The sequence below is a fragment of the Oncorhynchus masou genome, unplaced genomic scaffold, assembly GCF_036934945.1.
Source record: "Oncorhynchus masou masou isolate Uvic2021 unplaced genomic scaffold, UVic_Omas_1.1 unplaced_scaffold_2995, whole genome shotgun sequence".
Taxonomy (NCBI): domain Eukaryota; kingdom Metazoa; phylum Chordata; class Actinopteri; order Salmoniformes; family Salmonidae; genus Oncorhynchus; species Oncorhynchus masou.
The window spans coordinates 3,601-17,500 of NW_027009414.1; the positions used below are offsets into that span (position 1 = coordinate 3,601).

Sequence of the window (13,900 nt, forward strand, 5' to 3'; positions counted from 1 at the left end):
GCAGTGAGGAGGATGTAGGGCTGGAGGGGGAGGAGGATGGAAAGAGAGGAAGGGGAGAGAGAGAGGCAGTGAGGAGGATGTAGGGCTGGAGGGGAGGGAGGGAGGGAGAGAGAGAGAGGCAGTGAGGAGGATGAAGGGCTGGAGGGGGAGGGAAAAGAGAGGAAGGGGAGAGAGAGAGAGAGAGGGCAGTGAGGAGGATGAAGGGCTGGAGGGGGAGGGAGGAGGGAAGAGAGGAAGGGGGAGAGAGAGAGGCAGTGAGGAGGATGTAGGGCTGGAGGGGGAGGGAGGAGGGAGGAGGGGAAGAGAGGAAGGGGGAGAGAGGCAGTGAGGAGGATGAAGGGCTGGGGGGGGAGGGAGGAGGGGAAGAGAGGAAGGGGAGAGAGAGAGGCAGTGAGGAGGATGTAGGGCTGAGTGAGGGTGTCTAACCTAAGAGCAGGTGTACTGAAGGGAAGCTCCTCTCCAGCTTGTCCAATAGGACGGTAAGGAAGGCCTCCGAGGGAAGAGTCAAGGGGTCAGATGAACTCTGGTCATACACCACCACCTCCTGACCGCCCACTCGCTCCAACTAGGAGAAAAAGAGCGAGAGAGGAAGGGTTAACAGAATCATTCAGAGAGAGAGAGAGGAAGAAAAGTTAACAGAAACATTCAGGGAGAGAGGGGAAGAGTTACTCAAACAGTCTTGTAATCTAAAACAAACACACACTCACAATCAGCAATCATTGATTATGTATTGATTGTCTAAATATTTTAGTGATCAGACAATCACAAAGTCAACACTCAGATCACTGGCTGCCCCGGCAACACAATCCCAAAGCAGAACCTGTCATGCTGTCTCTGAACCAGAAGGAGCTGTCACTTTGGTATAACTAGTCGGAGATGTTGTACCAGTCAGGTTGATATGTCAGGTTGATATGTCATGTACCAGTCAGGTTGATATGTCATGTACCAGTCAGGTTGATGTGTCAGGTTGATGTGTCAGGTTGATGTGTCATGTACCAGTCAGGTTGATATGTCATGTACCAGTCAGGTTGATGTGTCAGGTTGATATGTCCTGTACCAGCCAGGTTGATGTGTCATGTACCAGCCAGGTTGATATGTCAGGTTGATATGTCCTGTACCAGTCAGGTTGATATGTCAGGTTGATATGTCATGTACCAGTCAGGTTGATGTGTCATGTACCAGTCAGGTTGATATGTCATGTACCAGTCAGGTTGATATGTCATGTTGATATGTCAGGTTGATATGTCCTGTACCAGTCAGGTTGATATGTCATGTTGATATGTCAGGTTGATATGTCATGTACCAGTCAGGTTGATATGTCCTGTAACAGTCAGGTTGATATGTCATGTACCAGTCGGGTTGATGTGTCATGTACCAGTCAGGTTGATATGTCATGTACCAGTCAGGTTGATGTGTCATGTACCAGTCAGGTTGATATGTCCTGTACCAGTCAGGTTGATATGTCATGTACCAGTCAGGTTGATATGTCATGTTGATATGTCAGGTTGATATGTCCTGTACCAGTCAGGTTGATATGTCATGTTGATATGTCAGGTTGATATGTCATGTACCAGTCAGGTTGATATGTCCTGTAACAGTCGGGTTGATATGTCATGTACCAGTCGGGTTGATGTGTCATGTACCAGTCAGGTTGATGTGTCATGTACCAGTCAGGTTGATATGTCATGTACCAGTCAGGTTGATATGTCATGTACCAGTCAGGTTGATATGTCCTGTACCAGTCAGGTTGATATGTCATGTACCAGTCAGGTTGATATGTCATGTACCAGTCAGGTTGATATGCCCTGTACCAGTCAGGTTGATATGTCATGTACCAGTCAGGTTGATATGCCCTGTACCAGTCAGGTTGATATGTCATGTTGATATGTCCTGTACCAGTCAGGTTGATATGTCATGTACCAGTCAGGTTGATATGTCAGGTTGATATGTCATGTACCAGTCAGGTTGATATGTCATGTACCAGTCAGGTTGATATGTCATGTACCAGTCAGGTTGATATGTCCTGTACCAGTCAGGTTGATATGTCCTGTACCAGTCAGGTTGATATGTCATGTAACAGTCATGTTGATATGTCATGTACCAGTCAGGTTGATATGTCAGGTTGATATGTCCTGTACCAGTCAGGTTGATATGTCAGGTTGATATGTCCTGTACCAGTCAGGTTGATATGTCCTGTACCAGTCAGGTTGATATGTCCTGTACCAGTCAGGTTGATATGTCATGTACCAGTCAGGTTGATATGTCCTGTACCAGTCAGGTTGATATGTCATGTACCAGTCAGGTTGATATGTCATGTACCAGTCAGGTTGATATGTCCTGTACCAGTCAGGTTGATATGTCATGTACCAGTCAGGTTGATATGTCCTGTACCAGTCAGGTTGATATGTCATGTACCAGTCAGGTTGATATGTCATGTACCAGTCAGGTTGATATGTCCTGTACCAGTCAGGTTGATATGTCCTGTACCAGTCAGGTTGATATGCCCTGTACCAGTCAGGTTGATATGCCCTGTACCAGTCAGGTTGATATGCCCTGTACCAGTCAGGTTGATGTGTCATGTACCAGTCAGGTTGATATGTCATGTTGATATGTCCTGTACCAGTCAGGTTGATATGTCATGTACCAGTCAGGTTGATATGTCAGGTTGATATGTCCTGTAACAGTCAGGTTGATATGTCATGTACCAGTCAGGTTGATATGTCATGTACCAGTCAGGTTGATATGTCATGTTGATATGTCAGGTTGATATGTCATGTACCAGTCAGGTTGATATGTCCTGTAACAGTCGGGTTGATATGTCATGTACCAGTCGGGTTGATGTGTCATGTACCAGTCAGGTTGATGTGTCATGTACCAGTCAGGTTGATATGTCATGTACCAGTCAGGTTGATATGTCATGTACCAGTCAGGTTGATATGTCCTGTACCAGTCAGGTTGATATGTCATGTACCAGTCAGGTTGATATGTCATGTACCAGTCAGGTTGATATGCCCTGTACCAGTCAGGTTGATATGTCATGTACCAGTCAGGTTGATATGCCCTGTACCAGTCAGGTTGATATGCCCTGTACCAGTCAGGTTGATATGCCCTGTACCAGTCAGGTTGATGTGTCATGTACCAGTCAGGTTGATATGTCATGTTGATATGTCCTGTACCAGTCAGGTTGATATGTCATGTACCAGTCAGGTTGATATGTCAGGTTGATATGTCCTGTAACAGTCAGGTTGATATGTCATGTACCAGTCAGGTTGATATGTCATGTACCAGTCAGGTTGATATGTCATGTACCAGTCAGGTTGATATGTCCTGTACCAGTCAGGTTGATATGTCCTGTACCAGTCAGGTTGATATGTCATGTACCAGTCATGTTGATATGTCATGTACCAGTCAGGTTGATATGTCAGGTTGATATGTCCTGTACCAGTCAGGTTGATATGTCAGGTTGATATGTCCTGTACCAGTCAGGTTGATATGTCCTGTACCAGTCAGGTTGATATGTCCTGTACCAGTCAGGTTGATATGTCATGTACCAGTCAGGTTGATATGTCCTGTACCAGTCAGGTTGATATGTCATGTACCAGTCAGGTTGATATGTCATGTACCAGTCAGGTTGATATGTCATGTACCAGTCAGGTTGATATGTCATGTACCAGTCAGGTTGATATGTCATGTACCAGTCAGGTTGATATGTCCTGTACCAGTCAGGTTGATATGCCCTGTACCAGTCAGGTTGATATGCCCTGTACCAGTCAGGTTGATGTGTCATGTACCAGTCAGGTTGATATGTCATGTTGATATGTCCTGTACCAGTCAGGTTGATATGTCATGTACCAGTCAGGTTGATATGTCAGGTTGATATGTCCTGTAACAGTCAGGTTGATATGTCATGTACCAGTCAGGTTGATATGTCATGTACCAGTCAGGTTGATATGTCATGTACCAGTCAGGTTGATATGTCAGGTTGATATGTCCTGTACCAGTCAGGTTGATATGTCATGTACCAGTCAGGTTGATGTGTCATGTACCAGTCAGGTTGATATGTCCTGTACCAGTCAGGTTGATATGTCATGTACCAGTCAGGTTGATATGTCCTGTACCAGTCAGGTTGATATGTCATGTACCAGTCAGGTTGATATGTCATGTACCAGTCAGGTTGATATGTCATGTACCAGTCAGGTTGATATGTCCTGTACCAGTCAGGTTGATATGCCCTGTACCAGTCAGGTTGATATGCCCTGTACCAGTCAGGTTGATGTGTCATGTACCAGTCAGGTTGATATGTCATGTTGATATGTCCTGTACCAGTCAGGTTGATATGTCATGTACCAGTCAGGTTGATATGTCAGGTTGATATGTCCTGTAACAGTCAGGTTGATATGTCATGTACCAGTCAGGTTGATATGTCATGTACCAGTCAGGTTGATATGTCATGTACCAGTCAGGTTGATATGTCAGGTTGATATGTCCTGTACCAGTCAGGTTGATATGTCATGTACCAGTCAGGTTGATGTGTCATGTACCAGTCAGGTTGATATGTCAGGTTGATATGTCCTGTACCAGTCAGGTTGATATGTCATGTACCAGTCAGGTTGATATGTCATGTACCAGTCAGGTTGATATGTCCTGTACCAGTCAGGTTGATATGTCATGTACCAGTCAGGTTGATATGCCCTGTACCAGTCAGGTTGATATGTCCTGTACCAGTCAGGTTGATATGTCAGGTTGATATGTCCTGTACCAGTCAGGTTGATATGTCATGTACCAGTCAGGTTGATATGTCAGGTTGATATGTCCTGTAACAGTCAGGTTGATATGTCATGTACCAGTCAGGTTGATATGTCATGTACCAGTCAGGTTGATATGTCATGTACCAGTCAGGTTGATATGTCAGGTTGATATGTCCTGTACCAGTCAGGTTGATATGTCATGTACCAGTCAGGTTGATATGTCATGTACCAGTCAGGTTGATATGTCGTACCAGTCAGGCTTGTGTACCAGTCAGGTTGATATGTCATGTACCAGTCAGGTTGATATGTCATGTACCAGTCAGGTTGATATGTCATGTACCAGTCAGGTTGATATGTCAGGTTGATATGTCCTGTACCAGTCAGGTTGATATGTCGTGTACCAGTCAGGTTGATATGTCATGTACCAGTCAGGTTGATATGTCATGTACCAGTCAGGTTGATATGTCATGTACCAGTCAGGTTGATATGTCAGGTTGATATGTCCTGTACCAGTCAGGTTGATATGTCAGGTTGATATGTCCTGTAACAGTCAGGTTGATATGTCATGTACCAGTCAGGTTGATATGTCATGTACCAGTCAGGTTGATATGTCATGTACCAGTCAGGTTGATATGTCATGTACCAGTCAGGTTGATATGTCCTGTACCAGTCAGGTTGATATGTCATGTACCAGTCAGGTTGATATGTCATGTACCAGTCAGGTTGATATGTCAGGTTGATATGTCCTGTACCAGTCAGGTTGATATGTCAGGTTGATATGTCCTGTACCAGTCAGGTTGATATGTCAGGTTGATATGTCATGTACCAGTCAGGTTGATATGTCAGGTTGATATGTCCTGTACCAGTCAGGTTGATATGTCCTGTACCAGTCAGGTTGATGTGTCATGTACCAGTCAGGTTGATATGTCAGGTTGATATGTCCTGTACCAGTCAGGTTGATATGTCCTGTACCAGTCAGGTTGATATGTCATGTACCAGTCAGGTTGATATGCCCTGTACCAGTCAGGTTGATATGCCCTGTACCAGTCAGGTTGATATGCCCTGTACCAGTCAGGTTGATATGCCCTGTACCAGTCAGGTTGATATGCCCTGTACCAGTCAGGTTGATGTGTCATGTACCAGTCAGGTTGATATGTCATGTTGATATGTCCTGTACCAGTCAGGTTGATATGTCATGTACCAGTCAGGTTGATATGTCAGGTTGATATGTCCTGTAACAGTCAGGTTGATATGTCATGTACCAGTCAGGTTGATATGTCATGTACCAGTCAGGTTGATATGTCATGTACCACTCAGGTTGATATGTCAGGTTGATATGTCCTGTACCAGTCAGGTTGATATGTCATGTACCAGTCAGGTTGATGTGTCATGTACCAGTCAGGTTGATATGTCAGGTTGATATGTCCTGTACCAGTCAGGTTGATATGTCCTGTACCAGTCAGGTTGATATGTCAGGTTGATATGTCCTGTACCAGTCAGGTTGATATGTCATGTACCAGTCAGGTTGATATGTCAGGTTGATATGTCCTGTACCAGTCAGGTTGATATGTCATGTACCAGTCAGGTTGATATGTCATGTACCAGTCAGGTTGATATGTCAGGTTGATATGTCCTGTACCAGTCAGGTTGATATGTCCTGTACCAGTCAGGTTGATATGTCATGTACCAGTCAGGTTGATATGTCATGTACCAGTCAGGTTGATATGTCATGTACCAGTCAGGTTGATATGTCATGTACCAGTCAGGTTGATATGTCAGGTTGATATGTCAGGTTGATATGTCCTGTACCAGTCAGGTTGATATGTCCTGTACCAGTCAGGTTGATATGTCGTGTACCAGTCAGGTTGATATGTCATGTACCAGTCAGGTTGATATGTCATGTACCAGTCAGGTTGATATGTCAGGTTGATATGTCCTGTACCAGTCAGGTTGATATGTCCTGTACCAGTCAGGTTGATATGTCCTGTACCAGTCAGGTTGATATGTCCTGTACCAGTCAGGTTGAGATGTCAGGTTGATATGTCATGTACCAGTCAGGTTGATATGTCATGTTGATATGTCAGGTTGATATGTCATGTACCAGTCAGGTTGATATGTCCTGTACCAGTCAGGTTGATATGTCCTGTACCAGTCAGGTTGATAGGTCATGTACCAGTCAGGTTGAGATGTCAGGTTGATATGTCATGTACCAGTCAGGTTGATATGTCATGTACCAGTCAGGTTGATATGTCAGGTTGATTTGTCAGGTTGATATGTCCTGTACGAGTCTGGTTGATATGTCATGTACCAGTCAGGTTGATATGTCAAGTACCAGTCAGGTTGATATGTCAGGTTGATATGTCATGTACCAGTCAGGTTGATATGTCCTGTACCAGTCAGGTTGATATGTCATGTTGATATGTCACGTACCAGTCAGGTTGATGTGTCAGGTTGATATGTCCTGTACCAGTCAGGTTGATATGTCCTGTACCAGTCAGGTTGATATGTCATGTTGATATGTCATGTACCAGTCAGGTTGATATGTCATGTTGATATGTCAGGTTGATATGTCATGTACCAGTCAGGTTGATATGTCAGGTTGATATGTCAGGTACCAGTCAGGTTGATATGTCCTGTACCAGTCATGTTGATATGTCAGGTTGATATGTCATGTACCAGTCAGGTTGATATGTCATGTACCAGTCAGGTTGATATGTCAGGTAACAGTCAGGTTGATATGTCAAGTTGATATGTCCTGTACCGGTCATGTTGATATGTCATGTTGATATGTCAGGTTGATATGTCAGGTAACAGTCAGGTTGATATGTCAGGTTGATATGTCATGTACCAGTCAGGTTGATATGTCCTGTACCAGTCATGTTGATATGTCAGGTTGATATGTCATGTACCAGTCAGGTTGATATGTCATGTACCAGTCAGGTTGATATGTCATGTACCAGTCATGTTGATATGTCATGTACCAGTCATGTTGATATGTCATGTACCAGTCAGGTTGATATGTCCTGTACCAGTCATGTTGATATGTCATGTACCAGTCAGGTTGATATGTCCTGTACCAGTCAGGTTGATATGTCCTGTACCAGTCAGGTTGATATGTCAGGTACCAGCCATGTTGATATGTTCTGTACCAGTCAGGTTGATATGTCAGGTTGATATGTTCTGTACCAGTCATGTCGATATGTTCTGTACCAGTCAGGTTGATATGTCAGGTTGATATGTCATGTACCAGTCAGGTTGATATGTTCTGTACCAGTCAGGTTGATATGTCAGGTTGATATGTCATGTACCAGTCATGTTGATATGTTCTGTACCAGTCAGGTTGATATGTCAGGTTGATATGTCATGTACCAGTCAGGTTGATATGTCCTGTACCAGTCAGGTTGATATGTTCTGTACCAGTCATGTTGATATGTTCTGTACCAGTCAGGTTGATATGTCAGGTTGATATGTCATGTACCAGTCAGGTTGATATGTCATGTACCAGTCAGGTTGATATGTCCTGTACCAGTCAGGTTGATATGTTCTGTACCAGTCATGTTGATATGTCAGGTTGATATGTCATGTACCAGTCATGTTGATATGTCCTGTACCAGTCAGGTTGATATGTTCTGTACCAGTCAGGTTGATATGTTCTGTACCAGTCAGGTTGATATGTCCTGTACCAGTCAGGTTGATATGTCAGGTTGATATGTCCTGTACCAGTCAGGTTGATATGTTCTGTACCAGTCATGTTGATATGTCAGGTTGATATGTCATGTACCAGTCATGTTGATATGTCCTGTACCAGTCAGGTTGATATGTTCTGTACCAGTCAGGTTGATATGTTCTGTACCAGTCAGGTTGATATGTCCTGTACCAGTCAGGTTGATATGTCAGGTTGATATGTCCTGTACCAGTCAGGTTGATATGTCCTGTACCAGTCAGGTTGATATGTCATGTACCAGTCATGTTGATATGTCATGTACCAGTCAGGTTGATATGTCAGGTTGATATGTCCTGTACCAGTCAGGTTGATATGTCAGGTTGATATGTCCTGTACCAGTCAGGTTGATATGTCCTGTACCAGTCAGGTTGATATGTCCTGTACCAGTCAGGTTGATATGTCATGTACCAGTCATGTTGATATGTCATGTACCAGTCATGTTGATATGTCATGTACCAGTCAGGTTGATATGTCATGTACCAGTCAGGTTGATATGTCATGTACCAGTCAGGTTGATATGTCATGTACCAGTCAGGTTGATGTGTCCTGTACCAGTCAGGTTGATGTGTCCTGTACCAGTCAGGTTGATATGTCATGTACCAGTCAGGTTGATATGTCCTGTACCAGTCAGGTTGATGTGTTCTGTACCAGTCAGGTTGATATGTCATGTACCAGTAAGGTTGATATGTCATGTACCAGTCATGTTGATATGTCATGTACCAGTCAGGTTGATGTGTCCTGTACCAGTCAGGTTGATGTGTCCTGTACCAGTCAGGTTGATATGTCCTGTACCAGTCAGGTTGATGTGTCCTGTACCAGTCAGGTTGATATGTCAGGTTGATATGTCCTGTACCAGTCAGGTTGATATGTCATGTTGATATGTCCTGTACCAGTCAGGTTGATATGTCAGGTTGATATGTCATGTACCAGTCAGGTTGATATGTCCTGTACCAGTCAGGTTGATATGTCAGGTTGATATGTCCTGTACCAGTCATGTTGATATGTCATGTACCAGTCAGGTTGATATGTCCTGTACCAGTCAGGTTGATATGTCATGTACCAGGCAGGTTGATATGTCATGTACCAGTCAGGTTGATGTGTCATGTACCAGTCAGGTTGATATGTCATGTACCAGTCATGTTGATATGTCAGGTTGATATGTCATGTACCAGTCAGGTTGATATGTTCTGTACCAGTCATGTTGATATGTCAGGTTGATATGTCATGTACCAGTCATGTTGATATGTCAGGTTGATATGTCATGTACCAGTCAGGTTGATATGTCCTGTACCAGTCATGTTGATATGTCAGGTTGATATGTCATGTACCAGTCAGGTTGATATGTTCTGTACCAGTCATGTTGATATGTTCTGTACCAGTCATGTTGATATGTCATGTATAACCGGTTGGAAACAGAGTGATCGTGGGGTTTATAGTTCTATGGTCCTATTCTAGGGTGGAAAGTTCCACTGCGGTGCCCTTGAACGCACACACAACACACAACCACACACACACACACACACACACACACCTGACCTAAATAGCTTGTTGATATCCAGTTTCCACTGCTATGAATAGATATGATTTGAGTCCTCCTGTCGATAGGACTAAAGCCAGATGTACATTACATGTTGTTATTCCCCAACTGCAGGCTACGATCAGCTCATGGAGATTTTTAACAAATCGGAAGAAATCGGAGCAAACCTAACCTGGAAGCACATAGCCCATTTCAGGTTGATGGGCTCTCGAGAACTCTATGGGCACTTAAGGCATCCCAATAACTTTTATACATGTTGAATATTTTATTTAACTAGGCAAGTCAGTTAAGAACAAATACTTATTTACTATGACGACCTAGGAACAGTGGGTTAACTGACTGGTCGAGGAACGGTGGGTTAACTGACTGGTCTAGGAACGGTGGGTTAACTGACTGGTCTAGGAACGGTGGGTTAACTGACTGGTCTAGGAACAGTGGGTTAACTGACTGGTCTAGGAACAGTGGGTTAACTGACTGGTCTAGGAACAGTGGGTTAACTGACTGGTCTAGGAACAGTGGGTTAACTGACTGGTCTAGGAACAGTGGGTTAACTGACTGGTCTAGGAACAGTGGGTTAACTGACTGGTCTAGGAACAGTGGGTTAACTGACTGGTCTAGGAACAGTGGGTTAACTGACTGGTCTAGGAACAGTGGGTTAACTGACTGGTCTAGGAACAGTGGGTTAACTGACTGGTCTAGGAACAGTGGGTTAACTGACTGGTCTAGGAACAGTGGGTTAACTAACTGGTCTAGGAACAGTGGGTTAACTGGCTGGTCTAGGAACAGTGGGTTAACTGGCTGGTCTAGGAACAGTGGGTTAACTAACTGGTCTAGGAACAGTGGGTTAACTGGTCTAGGAACAGTGGGTTAACTGGTCTAGGAACAGTGGGTTAACTGGTCTAGGGGCAGAACGACAGATTTGTCATCTCGGGGATTCTATCTTGCAACATTTCGGTTACTAGTCCAACGCTCTAACCACAAGGCTACCTGCTGGTTACTAGTCCAATGCTCTAACCACTAGGCTACCTGCTGGTAACTAGTCCAACGCTCTAACCACAAGGCTGCCTGCTGGTTACTAGTCCAACGCTCTAACCACTAGGCTACCTGCCGGTTACTAGTCCAACGCTCTAACCACTAGGCTACCTGCCGGTTACTAGTCCAACGCTCTAACCACTAGGCTACCTGCCGGTTACTAGTCCAACGCTCTAACCACTAGGCTACCTGATGGTTACTAGTCCAACGCTCTAACCACTAGGCTACCTGATGGTTACTAGTCCAACGCTCTAACCACTAGGCTACCTGCTGGTTACTGGTCCAACGCTCTAACCACAAGACTACCTGCTGGATTTACTTCCGGCGCCGACAGAGATGGCCGCCTCACTTCGCGTTCCGAGGAAACTATGCAGTTTTTTGTTTTTGCTACGTGTTATTTCTTACATTAGTACCCCAGGTCATCTTAGGTTTCATTACATACAGTCGAGAAGAACTACTTAATATAAGATCAGCGTCAACTCACCATCAGTATGACCAAGAATATGACTTTCGCGAAGCGGATCCTGTGTTCTGCCTTTCAACCAGGACAACGGAATGGATCCCAGCCTGCGACCCCAAAAAACGACGTCGTAAAAGAGGAAACGAAGCGGTCTTCTGGTCAGACTCCGGAGACGGGCAAATCGCGCGCCACTTCCTAAGCATTCTACTCGCCAATGTCCAGTCTCTTGACAACAAGGTTGATGAAATCCGAGCAAGGGTAGCATTCCAGAGGGACATCAGAGACTGTAATGTTCTTTGCTTCACGGAAACATGGCTCACTGGAGAAACGCTATCGGAGTCGGTGCAGCCAGCTGTTTTCTCCACGCATCGCGCCGACAGAAACAAACATCTTTCTGGTAAGAAAAGGGGCGGGGGCGTATGCTTTATGGTTAACAAGACGTGGTGTGGTCACAACAACATACAGGAACTCAAATCCTTCTGTTCACCTGATTTAGAATTCCTCACAATAAAATGTCGACCGCATTATCTACCAAGAGAATTCTCTTCGATTATAATCACAGCCGTATATATTCCCCCCCAAGCAGACACATCGATGGCACTGAACGAACTTTATTTGACTCTTTGCAAAGTGGAATCCGTACATCCTGAGGCTGCATTCATTGTAGCTGGGGATTTTAACAAGACCAATCTGAAAACAAGACTCCCTAAATTGTATCAGCATATCGATTGCGCAACCAGGGCTGGTAAAACCTTGGATCATTGCTATTCTAACTTCCGCGATGCATATAAGGCCCTCCCCCGCCCTCCTTTCAAAAGCTGACCACGACTCCATTTTGTTGCTCCCTGCCTACAGACCGAAGCTAAAACAAGAAGCTCCCACGCTGATGTCTGTTCAACGCTGGTCCGACCAATCTGATTCCACGCTCCAAGACTGCTTCCATCACGTGGACTGGGATATGTTTCGTATTGCGTCAGACAACAACATTGACGAATACGCTGATTCGGTGAGCGAGTTAATTAGAACGTGCGTTGAAGATGTCGTTCCCATGGCAACGATTAAAACATTCCCAAACCAGGAACCGTGGATTGATGGCAGCATTCGCGTGAAACTGAAAGCGCGAACCACTGCTTTTAATCAGGGCAAGGTGACCGGAAACATGACGGAATACTGATTAATGTCTTTCCAACTCTCGCTTTCCTCTCCTTGCTACATTTGACCTCCCACTTTCCCAGTCCTCCAACTCACAAGGCAATACGCTTGTCCTCATCTTTACTAGAGGCTGCTCACCTACTGACCTCACTGCAACACCTCTCCAGGGCTCTGCTCACCTACTGACCTCACTGCAACACCTCTCCATCTTCTGAAATCATCTGAAACCTCTCCAAAGAGTATATTAAATAATCCCCTCCCACCCTTACTAGCTCTAACTTAGCTGACAGATACTTTACTGACTATGACTGGTCCACCTAGCTATCTGAAAATGAATGTACTGACTATGACTGGTCCACCTAGCTATCTGAAGATGAATGTACTGACTATGATTGTGATATGTGGTTGTCTCACCTAGCTATCTGAAGATGAATGTACTGACTATGACTGGTCCACCTAGCTATCTGGAGATGAATGTACTGACTATGATTGTGATATGTGGTTGTCTCACCTAGCTATCTGAAGATGAATGTACTGACTATGACTGGTCCACCTAGCTATCTGAAGATGAATGTACTGACTATGACTGTTCCACCTAGCTATCTGGAGATGAATGTACTGACTATGACTGGTCCACCTAGCTATCTGGAGATGAATGTACTGACTATGACTGGTCCACCTAGCTATCTGGAGATGAATGCACTGACTATGTCTGGTCCACCTAGCTATCTGGAGATGAATGTACTGACTATGACTGGTCCACCTAGCTATCTGGAGATGAATGTACTGACTATGACTGGTCCACCTAGCTATCTGAAGATGAATGTACTGACTATGACTGGTCCACCTAGCTATCTGGAGATGAATGTACTGACTATGACTGGTCCACCTAGCTATCTGGAGATGAATGTACTGACTATGACTGTGATATGTGGTTGTCTCACCTAGCTATCTGGAGATGAATGCACTGACTATGACTGGTCCACCTAGCTATCTGGAGATGAATGTACTGACTATGACTGGTCCACCTAGCTATCTGAAGATGAATGTACTGACTATGACTGGTCCACCTAGCTATCTGAAGATGAATGTACTGACTATGACTGGTCCACCTAGCTATCTGGAGATGAATGTACTGACTATGACTGTGATATGTGGTTGTCTCACCTAGCTATCTGGAGATGAAAGCACTAACTGTAAGTCTCTCTGGGTGAGAGCATCTTCTCAATGACTAACATGTAACAGTA

The 13,900-nt window shown here is 44.5% G+C and overlaps 1 protein-coding gene across 1 annotated transcript in view; it reads right to left on the reverse strand.

The window, feature by feature from the left end:
* Positions 1–316: 316 nt before the first annotated feature.
* Positions 317–13,900, reverse strand: part of LOC135534096 (uncharacterized) — a 27,374-nt gene continuing 13,790 nt past the window's right edge. Inside the window, exon 3 of the mRNA XM_064961236.1 lies at positions 317–565. Within this exon, the coding sequence (XP_064817308.1) occupies positions 422–565 (144 nt within the window). The 3' untranslated portion in view covers positions 317–421. The remainder of the gene's footprint in view (positions 566–13,900) is intronic.